General features: G+C 38.9%; 1 protein-coding gene across 1 annotated transcript in view; it reads left to right on the top strand.

Moving 5' to 3' along the window:
- PHF7 (PHD finger protein 7) overlaps positions 1-17,989 on the top strand; it is a 44,072-nt gene extending 26,083 nt beyond the window's left edge. Inside the window, exons 3-11 of the mRNA XM_043966406.1 lie at positions 3,342-3,433; positions 3,892-3,993; positions 4,317-4,441; positions 13,220-13,379; positions 14,683-14,789; positions 16,450-16,566; positions 16,905-17,017; positions 17,337-17,618; positions 17,867-17,989. Coding sequence (XP_043822341.1) covers positions 3,342-3,433; positions 3,892-3,993; positions 4,317-4,441; positions 13,220-13,379; positions 14,683-14,789; positions 16,450-16,566; positions 16,905-17,017; positions 17,337-17,584 — 1,064 coding nt within the window. The 3' untranslated portion in view covers positions 17,585-17,618; positions 17,867-17,989. The remainder of the gene's footprint in view (positions 1-3,341; positions 3,434-3,891; positions 3,994-4,316; positions 4,442-13,219; positions 13,380-14,682; positions 14,790-16,449; positions 16,567-16,904; positions 17,018-17,336; positions 17,619-17,866) is intronic.
- The last annotated feature ends 2,372 nt before the right edge of the window (positions 17,990-20,361 follow it).

Below are 20,361 nucleotides of genomic sequence, written 5' to 3' on the forward strand. Positions count from 1 at the left end.
CAGAAGCATGCAGTCCAGCATATTCCAGCAAAACCTAGAAGTTTTCATCTGACCAAATAATAACTCTATTGAGAAACTATAGTGACTTCCATCCCAAAATTTCACAAAAGGTGAGTCAAAAGCCCATGAGTAAGAAGAAAAAGAGCCCCCCTCAAGGAAAGTGGATTCTTAGACTAGAGACAGGACATGTATAGCCTGAAGGCACTATGTCTAGAGGCAGCAAGTTCTTCTGAGAAAGCCACAAGGAGGCTTAGAGGTCCTATGAAATAGCAAAGGAAAGCAACCAGGATAATATTGACCATCATTCAGTCTAGGACACCAAAGCCCCAGGAACTTTTAAGATCCTTAGCATTCTTTCCTGAGGTGTCAGACAAGATCCTGAAAATCTAGCACTCTGAACCTCAAAGATCTAGGGTGACCCTAAACCTAAGAGGTAGAATTCAACAACTCAGGTACCCCAGAGCAAGATCAGGTAATGCTGATCACCCAATTCAAAGGAACATCAGGGGACAGAACACAGTGCCTTAATTAAGGAACTCAAGCTGGGAAAAAAGGTTAGTTTAAAAAACCTATAAACATCTTCCAAATCTAACTTTATAACATCTGTAAAGACCCAAAGAAAAAATGCATTTTCTGTGAAGACCATGTGAATACCTAGAAAAAATGAAGCAAGAGGTTTTTTTTGTTTTTTGTTTTTTTTAATCTTGAGGAAAGAATTGGAAGAATAAGTTGCTTAGAAGTGGTAAACTTTATTCAAAAATGGAATCCCTGAAAACTAGACTAGAAGAGATAGAAATCAATGACTCCATGAGAGAACAAAATCAAAAGATTTTTTAAAAAGAAGAAAATAGGGCAGCTAGGTGGCGCAGTGGATAAAGCACCCGCCCTGGATTCAGGACCCCCTGAGTTCAAATCTGGCCTCAGACACTTGACACTTAACTAGCTGTGTGACCCTGGACAAGTCACTTAACCCTCATTGCCCTGCCAAAAAAGAAGAAGAAGAAAATGTAATCTATCTGGCATTTTTAAAAAACCTGGAAAACAGGTTAAGGAGAAATAATTTAAGAATCACTGGAATAAAACATAACCTACAAAACTATATTTTTAAAAATCATAAATGAAAACTATATAGTTCTATTAGGACCAAAGGGCAAAGTACAAGCAAAACAAACTTCCTGATACTAAAAGGGGAAAAAACTAGAATCTAATGGGGTGCCTTAGATTGTTCCCTTAGACAAATGGTGAGTAGCTGAATAGATGGCCTATGAATGTAATGGAATATTATCGTTTCATAAGAAATGCTTTGGGGCAGCTAGGTGGCACAGTGGATAGAGCACCGGCCCTGGAGTCAGGAGTACCTGAGTTCAAATCCGACCTCAGACACTTAACACTTACTAGCTGTGTGACCCTGGGCAAGTCACTTAACCCCAATTGCCTCACTAAAAAAAAAAAAAAATGCTTTCAGAGAATCTTAAATAGTATGAACTGATGCACAGTGAAGTGATCAGAACCAGGAGAAAAATTTATACACTGAACAACTTTGAAAGGTTTAAGAACTCCAATCAAAGTATTGACCAGCCGTATCTCTAGAGAACTTATGATGAAGCTTGTCACCCATCTCTGACAAAGTTATAGTGGATAAAAGATAAGGAGACATATTTTTGACACAACCACTGTATGAATTAATTTTGCTTGATTACATTTATTTGTTGCAAGGATTTTTTTTTTTTGCCTTTCTCCCTGTGAAGAGGGGTAGATAGCAATAGTGATATCCCTCCCCCCCAAAAAAACCCACCCACATTGCAACATATTTTAAAATGCACAGAAGAGAATAAAAGGCAATTCAGAAGGCCAAACAGGACAGTTTTGAAAGTAACATGTAGAATTTATTGTATACTTATTTTTAAAAGCAAGCAATGTGAAATGGAGATGCATGGTTTCATGCAGAATCTTTTTGTGTTCTGTGTATATGGAAATGTTCTTTTTGGTATGTAAGTCCAGAATAATTTTTCTTAATAATGTAAACTACCTGAAGGTAGCAATCAGCTTACTTGCTTCTATTTGTATCTCTAGCATTTAGACTTAATAAATGCTTTTTCAGTCATTCATTCATACATAATTACCATATATCTTCCAGCCTGTCTGAGCTGGAATAGGTCTTTCCTCACACTCTTCCAACATTTTTCAAAGATCATACAGAATCCATATGTACCAATACCTCTATTCTGTTGTGTTGCCAACCATTTTTATCCACAAGCTATGGAAAAGTGAAAGAGACTTCTAAAATTCCATAGGACACATGCTCAAACTAATAGAATTCTGTTGGGCAAGAGAGTCAGGGTGGTAAAGTGGATAGCGGTTTGGGTTCAAGCTCTGCCTCTGACCCTGGACAAACAGGAAGCCCTCAGAGTCAAAGTCATTCTTAAGTCGAGTTGTCAGGCTATGTTGGTGAAAGGAATTTCCACATGAATTCCCTCACCATTGAAATCCCAGGCTTTTTTACTAAAACTATGTGTAACAAATAACGATTGTTATTCAGCAGCAGGCCATTTGGTAACTAACTTCTAGTTTAATTATTCTTGCTAATTAAACACAAAATTGAGTTGTTTCTCTGTGCAGAAAGAGCACGTTATTCTTATGTTGTCTTTCTATTGAGAATAATTTTAGAGCTCCTTGGGGAGTGGGAGTAGGGCATTGCTTAGCTGTTTAAAAAAGTTGTAAGGGAGGACTGATAGTTGTTCATTTTTAGGCTATAAATTGCCTAAGAGTGGCTACTCTGCATAGGTAGAGGGAGTCTCTTAACCTGGAGTGCCCATATGACAGTGAAATCACAGAGTTGGACTAAAAGGGATAGAGAGTTCATGCTTGTGTCTGGATGGTCCAGGTTCAAATTCTGCCTCTGACATACTGACCTGGGAGAGTTATTCATCTCCTCAATGTCCCAGACAACTCTTCTTTTTAAGTTATATGTCTTCAATCCATATAAAAATGCTGTTTCTTTATTGGTACTTCCCTATACCATTAGAATTATAAGTACAGTCTGAAACTCCAAAATGGTAGAGGTTATTAGAGAAGTGGTCATTGTGTTTAAAAAATGCATCAATGAAATTTTTTTTTAAAAAATTTTAAATGTATCAATGATACATTTCATTTAAAAAAAAAAGAAATTGTACATGTGTTAAAAACTTGTACCATCAGGGAAAAATGCATTGATTAACTTTTGTGCTCCCTAAACGACCTGCCTCAGAGTAAAATCCTACCTACTTCATCCTAAAATTATGGCTCTTCCCTTGAGTCAGATTTGCATTCTAGGCTAATTCCTCTTGCCTGATTTCTTCTAGTTTGCCGAATGTGCCTCCAAGAACCAGGAGATCCTGAAAAGTTAGGGGAATTTTTGCAAAGAGATAACCTCCGTATCCATTATTTCTGTCTTGTGAGTATAGTCCCTCCCCACCTTTAGGTTTCCAGTGGCTTCTGTTTGTTATTCCTTACTTTGTTCACCTGTCTCATATGCTTGACCCCATTACAGTAGTTTGGTGTAGTGTTTTTCCCCCTCAGTTTAAGTAGTGGTGGAAAATCTACTTGCCTTGGAATCAGAAGACTTGAGTTTGAGTCCTCTGTCTGACATTTTATTAATTACATGATACTGAGCAAATGATTTGACTTCTCTGTACCTCAGTTTCTCATCTGTGAAATGGGTATTATAAGAGCTATACTGGTACTGCTCATTCTTAGGATTATTTTGAGGATAGTGCTTTATAAACCTTTAAGTGTTATATACATATGCACTACTATGTACCATTATATACAATAAAAATAAAACTCACCACTAAATCTTGCTGTGTTGCTCTTCATTGGTGACTGTAGTCTATCTGTTCTACCGTCCCTCAGATTCTTTCCAGTGGGCTGCCCCAGCGGGGCCGGGCCAGTGATGGTTTCCATGGATTCTTACCTGAGGACATCAAAAAGGAGACAAGCCGTGCTGCTAGGAAGGCTAGAAACCCTGAAAACAAGGGCCCCTTCCCCCTTCTCTGTCCTGTCTTCCTGTGTCTGTTGGGTTCTGGGTGCTTAGGGTCTGGGTTAGACACAGTGGCTTCCCCATCTGCTCCAGACTCTGGTGGGCTGGAGGTCCTAATTGAGGGGGGAGCAGCCTTTAATGCAAACGGGCCCTGGAGCTTTCATAGGTGCCCCACCCCTCCCCGGGGCAGGGGAAGCCAGGGCTGTTGCTCTCTGAGACTGCCATTCTTTACAAATGTGCTGGGAGCCACGGTCCTCTTTTCTGGGGCTGTGAGCACTGTCTGGGGTCTCAATTACAGACCTGCTTTGTGTGCAAGAAAAAGGGAGCTGCCATCTTCTGCCAGAAGGAAAGGTGCCGAAGAAACTTCCATTTACCCTGTGGCCGAGAGAGAGGCTGCATCTCACAGTTTTTTGGAGAGTACAAGTGAGTATTTGGGAAGCAAAGTTGGAGCTGCCCATTTAGAGTTCGCCTTTCAGCTGGGATGAAATTGAAAGCAGTTGTCATGGGCCTAGTTTGAATCCATCCTTTCGTTTGGGTCAGCATTGTCCTTTGCAGGGGATGATGATGATTCAGACAACAGAATGAGCTCCCTCCAATAAGGCCTCACCTCATGATGAGACCACATGGGATCCTTGGACAGCTCACCCCCTGGGAGGTGCTTTTTTGGCTTCAAGCCTTGTGGGAAATGGAATGACAGATTTGTAGAACTTTGCAGTCTTGTCAGATTTCTCCATAGACTCACTAAATGGCATCTAAGCAGTCACAGGTAATTGTCACGACCTCCACATCAGGGCTGTATCCAATACATCAGATAAATAGGTCACATGCAAAAACATGTAGCAAAATTGTATACAGTAGGCCAGATACGGGTCACATAACACATGCCCCACAGTGTGACATATCAAGTTATTAATGTAGTACGTAATATCATATGCTAAAGTCACACACAAAATAGACACTGCATACTCTCCATGAATAGGCATTGTCTGACTTACAGGTATATTTGTACAACCTCCTTTCTCATTATCCATAGGACATCATATATAAGCCAGATCACTGGCCAGATGGTCCAGCCACTCCCATAGTGACTCACTGTCTGTTCTGCCACCTTTGGATCCTCAGACCCACCGACTTTCTGTGTCTTGACCAGGCTGTAGTTGCCCACTGCTAACTAGCACCTAATGAATTAACTCTGGTGCCTCTGTATGTGGCTCTTCTTCCTTGGTGCTCTCAGAATTAGAGTATTAAGCAGAAAAAGGGCAGCCACTGGATCCATCCCTTCTTTCTCATCTCAGCAGTGGCACAGGTGGTTAGAAGACCCCATGGTTTTCTGTCCCTTGAGAAGGTACTAACCTATAGATTCCTCATCATCTGAATTTACTTGGAACCTTTCCATGGACCATCATCTGGCTCCAGTCATCCATCTGCAATTGGTAGAAGGGCCATCCTAAGATTTTTCTTAGCTGGTTCTCCATTTCTTCTCTCCTCCTGGTTGCCAAGGAGTCCAACTAATTACCCTCTAGGCAATATATCATTTTGTTTGTTTGTTTGTTTTGGCGGGACAATGGGGGTTAAGTGACTTGCCCAGGGTGACACAGCTAGTAAGTGTCAAGTGTCTGAGGCTGGATTTGAACTCAGGTACTCCTGAATCCAGGGCCAGTGCTTTATCCACTGCACCACCTAGCCGCCCCCTGCAATATATCATTTTGGATGGACTCCAACCATTCTTTGGGACTGTGTTCTAGATCAGCAAATTTCCTAATCTCTGAAGTACTTATTATGGGATTGCTCTGCACTGGTATTCACTACTTTGTGCTTTCCCTGAGCACCAAGACTTCATAGCATGCTTCTCCCCTCAGTGGAGTTCTTGACAAAGTTATGCTCTTACTTTTTCCTTTTGGAGCTCATCTAAACTGAGTCCATTGCTTGATGTTAAGCCTCCTTCAACTGATCTGCCAGCCAAGAAGCTTACCAGTTGTGTCTGCTCATCTTCTCCATCTTCTGAAATTCCAAAGCATGGATCAAGAAATAAGTGTGACTTTTACTCAAACTTAAGCAGGCACAGATGGTATCATTATTGGTGGCATTATATATACATGAACTAGAAAGGCCACATGCTAACTCCACTGAGACTTCCACTCAAGCCTCAGGGTCCTCAGTGTGTTTATTATATACGATTAAAACTAATCCTTTTGAAGGTGGCACGGTATAATTCTAGATTTCTTTTAACTCTAAGTACTACCAGAATTTACAGCTCCTTAGTTAGCTTGTTATTAAGATATTAGCCTTAATCAAAAATGGAGTGAGGGCTCTGAAATGTAGTACCCCTCTTTGCTATACTCAGATTCAGTGTGATTATCCTGTGATAATATCTATTCAAACCACATATTGAATCTAGACATTATCAGAGTCCTTGCCCAGGAATATAACCATACTCTGAGTTCTCTGGAAAATCTAGCCCAAAGCTTTTTTTTTCAGCACATTCTTCTGTGGGTTTTTTCCAAAGCTTTTTGAAAAATATATTCCTAAGGACATACTCCTTACATAGAATATTATGTTTTAAGGAACTTGGAAACTTCATAAAGATTAAATGTTTGCTTATCTCCCTAACCTTAAGTTATGAACAGCTGGCATTCTTTGACAACTGTTTATTTTTTTAAGTAATAAACATGTTTATTTATAGTTTTGAGTTCTAATTTTTGTCCCTCCTTCCCTCCCTCTCCTCTCTTCTTCCATAGGTGGTAATCAATCAGATATAGGTTATACATGTATGATTACATAAAACATTACCATATTAGTCACTTTGTACAAGAAAACTTGAATAAAAGGGGAAAAATGAAAGAAAGTGAAAAATAGCATGCTTCAGTTTGTGTTCCAACAATATCAGCTCTTTCTTTTGAGGTAGATAGTATGTTTCATCAATAGTCCTTTGGGATTATCTTGGATCATTGTATTGTTGAGAATAGTTAGGTCATTCACAGTTCATCAAACTGTATTTCTGTCTCTGTACAGCATTCTCTTGATTCTGCTCACTTTACTATATATCAATTCATACAAGTCTTTCCAGGCCTTTCTGAAATCATCCTGTTTGTCATTTCTTATAGCACCATCATAATCGATCACCATCATATACCACAGCTTGTTCAGCCATTCCCCAATTGGTGGGCATTCCTTTGATTTCCAATTCTTAGCCACCACAAGAAAAGCTCCTATAAATATTTTTTTTTTTAGGCATTTGGGGTTAAGTGACTTGCCCAGGGTCACACAGCTAGTAAGTGTCAAGTGTCTGAGGCCGGATTTGAACTCAGGTCCTCCTGAATCCAGGGCTGGTGCTTTATCCACTGTGCCACCTAGCTGCCCCCTATAAATATTTTTATATAAATAGTTGACAACTGTTTAAAACCAAGTTGGTGCCTTCAGAAATGGGGAAATTGGACCCGGCAAATTTGACTTTACATGTCAATAAAATACTAGTGAAAAGCAATAAGATAATTTTTTTAATTAAAAATAAAGTCAATGTAAAAATTATGCATATACTTGCTTTTTATATCATTTTCATTTCTGAATATATCCTCCCCTACCCCCTACCCAAAATTTCATCCCTTATAACAAAGAATGAAAATGGAGGCAGTTTGGCAAAATTTCCAAACACATCAACCATACCTGTTAGTATATGCTATATTTCACATCCATAGAACCCTACCTCTGTAAAGAAAGGTGGAAGATGCCCTATCTCACTGTCAGTATAATTACACAGCTTTTAGTTTCCTTTTATTGTTCTTTATTTTTTATTATTATAGTCAGCATCTATATTGTTTTCTTGGTTCTTCATTTTTAAGTCCATATGAGATTTTTTATATTTTTCTGAAATTCTTTATATTTGCCACTCCCTTCAGTGCAGATTTCCCCTTACATTCATATACTAAACTTAGTTTAGCCATCAACTTTACTTCCAGTTTTTTTGCTACTACTACAAAAAATGCTTTGAATATTTTGGTGTGGGGGGGATCTTTTTGTATTTGATCTTTCAGGAGCATGTGCCTTGTAGTAGAATCTCTGAATCAAAGCACATGAACTATTTTTATTTATTTAATTGTATTTATTTTTGAATGTTTTAGTTATTTTTAAGTTTATTTCTTAATTCTGAATTGCTTTCCAGAATAATTGAACCAATTCACAACTGCATGCGCACCTTCTTGTAGCATTTCCAACTTTAATTCTTTCCATCTTTTGTCATCTTTGCCAATTTGCTACATGTGAGATGAAACCTCAGACTTTTTCTTTATTTTCGTTTCTCTGATTACTAGTAATTTGGAACTATCTTGAATATGGTAGTTAATTGTGTGCAATTCTTTTGACCACTTATCCTCAGCTTTTAGTTTTAATGTTTCTGTCAGTTCTCTACACACTTTGCACATCATGCCCTTATCAGAGAGATTTGATGCAAAGATTTTCTTCCCAGTAGATGCTCTTCTTTCTTATCTTTTTTTTTTGGGGGGGGGGCAAAGGGGGTTAAGTGACTTGCCCAGGGTCACACAGCTAGTAAGTGTCAAGTGTCTGAGGCCGGATTTGAACTCAGGTCGTCCTGAATCCAGGGCCGGTGCTTTATCCACTGTGCCACCTAGCCACCCCCTTCTTCTTTCTTATCTTAGCTACATTAATTTTGTCTAAGCTAGGTGGGACAGTGTAATCAAAAAGACTCCTGAGTTCAAGTCTGGCCTCAGACACTTAACTGGCTATGTGACCCTGAGCAAGTTACTTAGTGTCTCCCTGTCTCAGTTTCCTCATCTATAAAATAGGAATAGCATTTAAAAAAATAAAATAGAAATAATAGCACCTATCTCCCAGCTTGTTGTGAAGACAACATTGTATTTAAAAGTGCTTTGCAAACCTTAAAGCACTATATAAATGCTATCTGTTATTATCATTATTATTTGTGCAAAAGCTTTTTAATTTCGTATAATTCAAAGGCCTTGTTTAGTTAAGAATTTACCCCTCCTCTCACAAAAGCTGTGCTTTCCTAATTTTTTTTTCATATTATAATCTTTTATATTCTGTAACCACACCATTTTTAGCTTTTTCCAAGGAGTCCATTGTGGGACATAATTGAATTATTTGTTACTCCCTTTAACGTGTAATCCATAGGAAACATTGCCAATTGTATGTTAGTAAAATAGGTGTATAGAACATATTTCATTAGGATGTGTGCCCAGGGAATTTTATTTGTTTAAGTAAAAAAGTTATTGAATAAATCATAAAGAACATATTTTTATTCATCAGACTAAAAAAACTATAAATAATCCTTAAAAATAACTAATTGAGAGAATAAACATACACAAGGAGGAAACAAAATTACTAGTTTTGGTGATGATATATGATGGTTTACTTAGAGAATCCCTAGAGATCAACTAAAAAACTAATTGAAACAACTTTAGCAAAGTTGCAGAACATAAAATAAACCCACATGAATCATCAGCATTTCTGTCTGTTACCAATAAAGCCTAGTAAGAAGAAAAAGAAAGAAAAATTCTATCCACCTTTCCAGACACACACCGGAACTGTATGAGCACAATTACAAAGCACTCATTATGCAAATATAGATTTAAATAATTGGAGAAATATTCATTACTCATGAGTAAACTGAGTAATTATAATAAAAATGGCAATATTAGTTATTCAGTGCCATGCCAATCAAACTACCAAAGGATTACTTTATAGAACTAGAAAAATCATAACAAAGTTTATCTGGAAGAATAAAAAGGTCAAGAATCTCAAGGGAATTAATGAAATAAAATGGGAAAGAAGGGAAACTGAGAATACCAGATCTCCTATTATACTAACAAAGCCATAATTGTCAAAACAGATTAAAAAAAGACAGGGTGATCATTGGAACAGATTAATTAGATAATATACAGAAGCAAACAAGCACAGTAACCAAGTGTCTGTTAAACCCAAAGATCCCAGATATTGGGGCAGCAGAAACTGCTGGGAAAACTGGAAAGCAATCTGTCAGAAACTAATTATAGATCAACTTCTTGCACTGTACACCAATATAAGCTCCAGCTGAGTATATGACTTAAACATAAAGGTTAACATTATAAACAAATTAGAAGAGCAAGGAAGAAATTACCTGTCAGATCTATGAACATGGAAGAATTGATATTCAAACAAGAAATAGAGAGACTCACTGAAGGTAAAATGGACAATTTTGATTACATAAAATTTAAAAGTTTTTTGCACAAAAAATTCATCTGAATTTAGAAGAGAAGTAGGTAAATGGGGGAAAAAATCTTTCTAGCAAGTTTCTCTGGTAAAGGTCTCATTTCTAAGATTTATAAGGGGGGCGGCTAGGTGGCGCAGTGGATAAAGCACCGGCCCTGGATTCAGGAGTTCCTGAGTTCAAATCCGGCCTCAGACACTTGACACTTACTAGCTGTGTGACCTTGGGCAAGTCACTTAACCCCTACTGCCCCGCAAAAAAAAAAAAAAGATTTATAAGGAACTGAATACATTTATAAGAATGAGTTGTTCTCCAAATGGTCAAAGGATATGCACAAGCAGTTTTCAGAGAAATACAAGCTATCAATAGTCATATGAAAAGAATGCTCTAAATCACTACTAATTAGAGAAATACAAATTTAAAACACCCATCAGATTGGCAAAGTTGACAAAAATGGAAACTGGCATGCTGGAGAGGCTATGAACTGTCTAACCATTCTGGAAAGCAGTTTGGAACTACGTCCAAAAATCTACTAAACTGCAGATTTTTTTAAAAAGAGGAAAAGGACCCATATGCACAAAAATATTGATAGCAGCTCTTTTTTAGATGGAGTTAGAAACTGAAGGGCTGCCTATCAATTGAGGAATGACTGAACAAGTTATGGTCTATGAATGTGCTGGAATACTATTGTGCTGTAAGAAATTACAAAGGGGACAGTTTTAAATAAACTTGAGAAGGCTTTCACGAATTGATACAGAGTGAAATGATCAGAACCAAGAGAACAATTTATTTATTTTAAGTAATAAACATTTTTATGTATAGTTTTGAATTCCAATTTTTATCCCTCCTTCCTTCCCTCCCCTCCACCCTCCCTGAGGTGGTAAGCAATCAGATATAGGTTATACATGTACAATTATGTAAAACATTACCATATTAGTCATTTTGCACAAGAAAACTTGAATAAAAGGGAAAAATGAAAGAAAGTGAAAAATAGCATGCTTCAGTCTGTGTTTCATCAATATCAGTTCTTTCTTTGGAGGTGGAGAGCATGTTTCATCAATAGTTCTTTGGGATTATTTTGGATCATTGTATTCTTGAGAATAGTTAGGTCATTCACAGTTCTTCATCAAACAATATTGCTATCTCTGTGCACAACGTTCTCTTGGTTCTGCTCACTCCATTATACACCAGTTCATTTAAGTCTTTCCAGGCCTTTCTGAAATCATCCTATTTGTCATTTCTTATAGCACAATCATAATCCATTACCATCATATATACCCCCCAGTTGATGGGCATTCCTTTGATTTCCAATTCTTAGCCAACACAAAAAAGAACTGCTATAAATATTTTTGTACAAATAGATCTTTTTGTCTTTTGGGGGATATCTTTGGGATATAAACCTAGCAGTGGTATTGCTGGATCAAAGGGTGTGCATAGTTCTGTAGCCTTTAGGGCACAGTTCCAAATTGCTCTCCAGAATGGTTGGATCTTTTCACAACTCCACCAACAGTGAATTAGCGTCCCAGCTTTCCCACCTCCCCTCCAATATTTCAGGATAACAATTTAAATAATAACAATTTTGTAAAGACAACCTTGAAGGACTTGGGAATTCTGATCAATACAATGACCAACCACAATTCCAAAGGACTCAAGATGAAACATGCTACTCACCTCCAAATAGAGAGCTTGATGGACTCAGAGTACAGATTGAGATAATTGGTTTGGGTTTGGTTTTTGACATGACCAATGCAGGAATTCGTTTTGCTCTACTTAAAATAAAAATTTACCATATTTTACTTTAAAAATACAAACTTAAAAAGTGAGATGCATCATTCCCCAATTGAGAAATGGTTCAAAGGATATGAACAGGCAGTTTTCTGATGAAGAAACCAAAGCTATCTATTCCCATATGAAAAAAATGCTCTAAATCTCTAATGATTAGAGAGATGCAAATTAAAACAACTCTGAGGTACCACCTGACACCTATCAGATTGGCTAAAATGACAAAAAAGGAAAATAATAAATGTTGGAGAAGCTGTGGAAAAATTGGAACACCAATGCATTGTTGGTGGAGCTGTGAACTGATCCAACCATTCTGGAGAGCAATTTGGAATTATGCCCAAAGGGTTATAAAGCTGTGCATACCCTTTGACTCAGCAATACCACTTTTGGATCTTTTTCCCAAAGAGATCATGGAAAGGGGAAAAGGACCCACATGTACAAAAATATTTATAGCTGCTCTTTATGTGGTGGCAAGGAATTGGAAGTTGAGGGGATGCCCATCCATTGGGGAATGGCTGGACAAGTTGTGGTATATGAATGTAATGGAATACTATTGTGCTGTAAGAAACGATAAGCAGAAGGAGTTCAGAGAAACCTGGAGGGTCTTGCGTGGGCTGATGATGAGTGAGATGAGAAGAACCAGAAGAACATTGTACACAGTATCATCAACATTGTGTGTTGATCTACTGTGATGGACTATATTCTTCTCACCAATGCAATGGTACAGAAGAGTTCCAGGAAACTCATGATCGAAGAAGATCTCCAAATCCAGGGAAAAAAAAAAGAACTGTGAAGTATAGATGCTGAATGAACCATACTATTTCTTTTGTTTTTGGTGCTGTTTTTTTTTCTATTTTGAGGTTTTTCCTCATTGCTCTGATTTTCTCCTATAACATGACTAATGCAGAAATATGTTTAATGTTATTATATATATATATATATATATATATATATATATATAAAACCTATATCAGATTACCCGCTGTCTAGGGGAGGGGGGAGAGAGGAGAGGGAGGGAGAAAAATCTGAAATTGGAAAGCTTGTACAAACAAAAGTTGAGAACTATCTTTACATGTAACGGGAAAAAAAAATAAATACTTAAAAAAAATGTGAGACACATAAAACCAAAATATTTGTAAGACTTTATAGAGCATGCTTAGGAACACCTAGCAGAGCCCTGTCTGGTTCTTCTGTTACAGATCATTTTGTGAAAAACATCGTCCAACACAGGACATCCAACCAGAGAAACGGGCAGAAGAGGACTGCATTTTGTGTTGTGAAAGCTTATCTGGAGGGAATGATGATAACATTCAGAGTCCATGCTGTAGTCGAATGATATACCACCGAAAGTGCATACAGGTGGGGAGCTTTACCTGCCTCAGGCTCCCCCTGAGCCCTGTACCACTGTCTGACCTGGAAGTAAAAGCATCCAAGTTAATGTCCAGGTAAACATCAGCATTCTCCCCAACTCTGGAGGCCTGTGTAGTTTTGGCCTAGACCTAGCAGTGTGGATAGGAGTCCTGTCAGGCCAGGGATTAGTCTTGGGAGCTCCAGACCTTGGTCTCTAACACCCACACATAGTCTAATTGTTTCCAGAACAACACCAAAAGTTTTAGGGAGATGTTTAACCAAACTGATCCACAGTATAGTTCCAGAAACCAGCTCAGCCTCCAGAAATGAAAAGAACAGGAACTATAGCTATACAGGTCCCACTGAGGACCACAACTACACAGGCCTCCAGGATTAGGGATGAAAGCTGATATTAGCTAGGGCATTAGTTGGGCACCCTTGTTTCTAGGTCAGGCAGTTGGGCTTCTAACATACACACTTCACCCCACTCAAAATTCTTCTCTTAAGAGTAGATCAAGGGGGCAGCTAGGTGGCGCAGTGGATAGAGCACCGGCCCTGGAGTCAGGAGTACCTGAGTTCAAATCCGGCCTCAGACACTTAACACTTACTAGCTGTGTGACCCTGGGCAAGTCACTTAACCCCAATTGCCTCACTAAAAAAAAAAACTTAAAAAAAAAAAGAGTAGATCAAGCACTAGCCCTGGATTCAGGAGGACTTGAGTTCAAATCCGGCCTCAGACCTTTGACACTTACTAGCTGTGTGACCCTGGGCAAGTCACTTAACTCCAATTGCCTCACCAAAAAAGCAAAACAAAAAGAGTAGATCGGGGGCAGCTAGGTGTCACAGTGGATAAAGCACTGGCCCTTGATTCAAGAGGACCTGAGTTTAAATCCAGTCTCAGACACTTGACACTTATTAGCTGTGTGACCCTGGGCAAGTCACTTAACCCTCACTGTCCTGTCCCCCCCCCCCAAAAAAAAGAGTATATCAGAGGGTAGCTAGGTGGTGCAGTGGATAAAGCACTGGCCCTGAATTCAGGAGGACCTGAGTTCAAATCTAGCCTCAGGCACTTGACACTAGCTGTGTGACCCTGGGCAAGTCACTTAACCCTCATTGCCCTCCCCAAACCAAAAACCAAAACAAAACAAAAGAATAGATCATAGCTAAGATCCTCACATTTGTGACCAACTTCACCAAGTCCCCAAACTAGTTTTTCCAAGTAGGATCTCTGTCGTTGTTCTAAAGTGGTGGTTCTAGGGTATGTATATGTATGGAAGGTGTTCATGAATCTTTACCCCTGTTTCTTTTACAGAAATATGCCCATTCATCAGCAAAGCATTTCTTCAAATGTCCTCAGTGTAATAATCGAGAGGAATTTCCTAAAGAAATGTTAAGAATGGGAATACATATCCCAGACAGGTAACAGGAACTCTTTAGACAGAAACCTAGTCCAGGAGCAGATGTCTCAGTTGCTAGAGGGCAGTGTAAGGGATTAGAAGGTAGTATAGACATATATATCTAAAGTGAAGGAGCAACTATTTTGAAATGGTTTGCGTGGTGACTTAGAATAATTAGATTTCAATTCTGGGGGTGATGCTGATCAGGATGAATGGGATAAGCCCTCTATTCCCACTCATAGGGGTTATTGGTATAAATTCTGTCCTCCCAGCCCCTCTCCCAAGCATTGTACCATTTTTTTTCAGCTAGCATTTATTAAGCTTGTTCTCTCAGTTCTCCCACCTGTCTGATTGATCCTTCTCTGTCTCCTTTGCTGGATCATTCATGAAAAATCATCCATGTTCCACCCCCTGTGTGTGGATATATCCCAAAGTTCTTCTCCTCTCTTTTCCTCTTTTCTCTGCTTTTTTCTACTCTCCTCTCTTTTCCTTTTGCCTCCCTTTCCCTCTCTTCCTATATAGTTTCTCTTATTGGATCCCATGAACTTCCATGGATTTACTTATCATCTCTTGGAAGATGGCTCCTAAAATGACATACTCCTTCCTCATTTCTCTCCTGAGCTCCAGTCCCATATCGTCAACAGCCTGGATCTCAATGTAGATGACTTACAGGCCTCTCAAACTCAACATACACAAACAGAATTCATTACCTTTCCCCTTTAACCTACCCTTCTTCGTTTTCTATTCTTGGCCAGAACACTACCATTCTTTGAATCATCTTGGTTCACAACTTAGGAATCACCCTTAATTCTTCAGTCCCACTCACCCTACCACAAATAATCAGTTACAAAGTCTTGTCAAATCTTTCTCCGAAAAATCTCTGGAATTCACACTACCCTAATTAAGGTCCTCCTCAGTTCTCCCTTGGATTCTTGCAATTACTTTCTGATTGGTTGCTGAACCTCTAGTCTGTCTTCTCCTGTCTATCATCCAAACAATCGCCAAATTGATAGTTCTTAAGCACAGGTCTGTCCATGTTGCTCCCCTGCTCAGAGAGCTTTGGTGGTCCCTTATTACCTGTAGTATACAATACAAATTCCTATTTTACATTTAAAGCCATTTACAATTTGGCTCTACCCTTTCCAGATTCACACGACTCCCCCTAAAGTATGTTTTTCTGCCACACTGGCCTACTGGCTGTTCTCCATCCTACCTCCTTTCCTGTTGCCTACCTCCATGCCTTTGCACTGGTTGTTCCTTGTGCCTATAATGTCCCATCTCCTTACTCACTTCTGCCTCTTGGAATCTCTAGCTCTATTCAAAACTCAACTGAAGTTCTGCTTTCGATAGGAGATCTTTTCTGTTCTCGACCCCAAATTACTTTGTATTACTTTGAATGTATTTTATATTTACTTGTGTATGTGTTATTTCTCCCAAGTAAAATGTAAGCTCCTCGAGGGTAAGGACTATGTTCATTCTTGTCTTTATACCCCCCCCTGCCTAGCATAGTGCCTGGTACATGGGAGGCACTCAATAAATGTTTGTTGAATTGCATTGTTTTCTGTGTGTATATAGCACCTTGCCTCACTTCAGCTCCTGGCTCCTGGACAAGTGGGCAGAGATTCCAAACTTTTAATTGTGTACCAGGTGTCCCTTGTCCACAACTTCTTCTCTCTCTTCAGAGATGCTGCCTGGGAACTCGAGCCAGGAGCTTTCTCAGAATTATACCAACGCCATCAACATTGTGATGCTCCAATTTGCCTTTATAAAGATGGCAGAGACAACTTTGAGAATGAGGGGTAGGTAGGAAGCTACTTTTTGGCTGGTTGATTCCATTGTATTCCATTTTTTGAAGTTTATCTCAGCACCAATATCTAGAAGCATAAGATTCAACTCTTCCCCCAAACTTCACAGCCTCTCCTAGAATGTTCACCACCCATTAGAAAACAGAATTGTTAGGTTTCATTCCTACTTCAATCACTGGTACTCACTTAACTGTCTTCTGACAGGTCCCTTTACCTCATAATGCTGTTTCATTTTTTATTCATTGATGAGATTAATAGCTTTGTGCATTTTCTTTCCAACCCAGTCTTAAGAATGGGTACCACTAGCAAGCCTTTTTTGGTTCTCCTTATAGGAGGTGGAGCCTCATTTTGTGTACTACTTGTGGATCCCAAGGAACCCACAGAAGTTGTTCTTCTCTTAGGAGCAACTCTAAGAAATGGGAATGTGCAGAGTGTATATCAACAGGTATGACTGAACACTGGAATTCTTTTGTCCTGGGGCTGGGATAAATTTTGGTCTGAACACACACACACACACACACACACACACACACACACACACACACACACACACACACACACACACACACAGAACCATTGTTTACTGGGAAGGAAACAAGGCCTGGTAATGAGAACAAGGGATTTGAAGTTCATACTTGGAGCTTCATTTTGGAACTCCTCAGTGGCTACCTGGAAATGTGTTGATCAACACTTTGGAGACTGCAAAAATTGGACTTTCATTTCATACATTTCTCTTAACAAAGTCTGTATATTTAAAATCTTAGGTGAAATACCTGGTTGCAGTAAAACCATGAGTCCCAGAAGACATTTTTTCAGAGAGACTGAGCAAAATAATTCCCAGGAAGAAAGTCCAGGACCTTCCTTTAGAGAAAGACCAGGACCATCCTTTTTACAAGAAAGTTCAGAATGCTCCTCTCCAGAAAAGGGAGAACCCTCCTGTTGGGAAAGGAGAAGATCCACATGGCTAGCGAAGCGTATCAAAATTTCCAAACGCTGCCAAAAAAAAGAGTAATATCTCAGCAGGAGAAGATACCAAGTACCACCAGGTAGATCTTTTTTTTTTCTTGGCATTTGCTAAGAAATGGGACTCCTGGGTTCTGGGAAGAGGATGGAAAGCTAGCAATGAGAATTGCTGATTAGGATATAGGCCCCCTGGATTCTGAGGGGAGGGCAGAATTAGGAGAGAGAGGATTCTACATTCAAAAATGGGAGCAACCATAATCCTTATATAGACTTTTGTCATATATATTATAACCCTCAGAGTACTTCTGATTTTTTTCTCCTTTACTTTCAGGGATTTTTCTCTCTTTTCCTCCTACTGTGATCTCTCCTAAGTCATTCTGATCTCATCTAGTTCCCCTCAATCTTTTCTTACTTCAAACTCTATATGTTAATATGTAAATAAACTTGATTTTTTTTAATCACCATTGAGTATCTCCATATGCTTCACTTTGGGATTTGGCTGGGACCCCTTTGTTAAAGGGTAGAATATAAACAGATTAGCTCTTCTAATCCATGAAATTTAATGGATTTATTTTAGTTCTGGGTCCTAGAAGGATCTGTATTCCTTTGAAGGCTAGCACTTTCTAGAGTAACATACTTCAAAGTGGTACAGACCACTGTATGACATTGAAGTAAACATTTCATCTCTTCAGAGGAATATGTCAACAAACTACTGAGGCATGTTTAAAGTGACCTTTATTTAAAGCATGCCTGTGGTCTTAGATATAAGCAGAAGTAAAATGATAATACTCCAATAGAACCAAAGTAAAGTACATTTGTAACACTAACTCTACCACCCAACCTGAGCCACCAGAGGGCGCTTAGCCTGCAGCTGCGTAGGTACCACACAGCAGTTACCTTGGGGCACCAGGCAGCTTAGATGACATTCACTGGCCAAGGCCAGAGTCAATTCAGTGAATTGGGATGTTGCTCAAAATATTAAAACATGAAATTCCCTAAGTGTATTCTTCATCCTTATTGTGACCTCTACTCCCTTCATCCCTCATTTCTTTCCCAGGCCATCCACTTTGCAGTGGCTATACTCTCTTCCCTTCCCCATCTAGACCTTGTGATAAAGCAGTTCAACTCTGCACTTTCCTCTGCACTTGAATCCCTTGTCCCTTTGTCCTACTGCACATCACGTGTTGCTAAATCCTAACCTTGGATTGCTGCTGTCATCACTCTCTTTCATTCCTATTAATGTGCTGCTGAAAGGAGCTAGAAAATATCAAAGACCTGTGCTGATGAGGCTCACTACAAATTGATGCTATGCAGTCTCAGCAGGACCCTCATATAACAACAGTCCGTTTATGCCTCCCTACTCAACACAGCAGCTATTCCAAACTTTTTCATCCTTCCTCAAACCTATTACAGCAGCCCTTCCTCATACCCCCTCATCTGAGAATCTTCACACTTCACAAAATTGAGACCATTGAGAGTTTCCCTTCTTCATTTATTAAGCATATATTATTGATTCTCACAACAACCCTGGGAGACAGATGTTATTGTTTTCACTCTTTTATAGTTGAGGAAACCAAGGCAAACGGAAGTTAAGTGACTTGTCCAGGGACTCACACTGAACAAGTGTCTGAGGTCACATTTGAACTCAGGTCTTCCTGACTCCAGGTACTTTTTCTCAGCTGTACAAGGCATCTTCTTAAAAACTGACTACTTGTTAGAAATAAAAATAGGCAATGAGGAAATAAAATTATGACAATCTGATGATATATTTAGAGCACCCTAGAGAATCAATCAAAAAACTAGTTGAAATAATTAACAACTTTAGCAAAGTTGCAGGATATAAAATAAACCCACATGAATCATCAACATTTCTACATATTACCAACAAGACACCCACCAAAAGGAAATAGAGAAATTCTACTTAACATAACTGCAGAACTAGCTGTGTGACCCTAAGCAAGTCACTTAACCCTCATTGCCCTGCAAAAACAAACAAACAAAAACATAACTGCAGACATTACACAATACTTCAGAGTCTATCTACCTGCCAGGGGCTATGTGAACACAATTACAAAACATTTTTGACACAAAGATTTTAACAATTGGAGAAATATTAATTGCTCATGGGTAGGTTGAGCCAATATAATAAAAATGACAAGTCTACCTAAAATAATTTACTTATTCTGTGCCATACCAATCCACCTCTTGAAAATGGTTACCTCAGGGCTCAGCTCAAGCACCAGCTTCTTCATGAAGGCTCTCTTGTTTCCTCCTAGCCGCTAATGCCTTCCTCCACCAAAGGATATCTTTTATCTCCTTTGTATATATTTTCTATGTACTTACATATGTAGATGTTGTTTCTCCTATTAGAATGTAAGCTCCTTCAGGACAGGAACTGTTTTTCTTTTTGTTTTTATATCCCAGCCTCTCAGTACTCTAGGCAACTCTGTAGCCAAAAATTACAGAAAAGGTTTCAACCTATATTAGGTAGAGGGAGTTTACTTACCCGGGGGTTCCCAACAAAATCACAGTTTCAGTCCCTATCAATATCCATCTATCCCTCTATTCCCATCACCTAGCACAGCGCCTGGCACCTAGTAGGTACTTACTAAATAACTATTGGTTGGCTGATTGATTAGCAGAGTTAACTTATTTATAGAAAAAAAACAGGCACCTGTATTTGTCCTGTGCAGGTAAGCTCTGTGAGAGCAATAGTCACATATTCCTTATTTTTAACATGCATATTAAGTTCCAAAAATCTTCCCTAATTAAATGATTGGAAGAGTGTGAGACAATGGCATACTCTTTGATCCAGCAATGCCACTG

Source organism: Dromiciops gliroides, chromosome 1 (genome assembly GCF_019393635.1).
Source record: "Dromiciops gliroides isolate mDroGli1 chromosome 1, mDroGli1.pri, whole genome shotgun sequence".
Taxonomy (NCBI): Eukaryota; Metazoa; Chordata; class Mammalia; order Microbiotheria; family Microbiotheriidae; genus Dromiciops; species Dromiciops gliroides.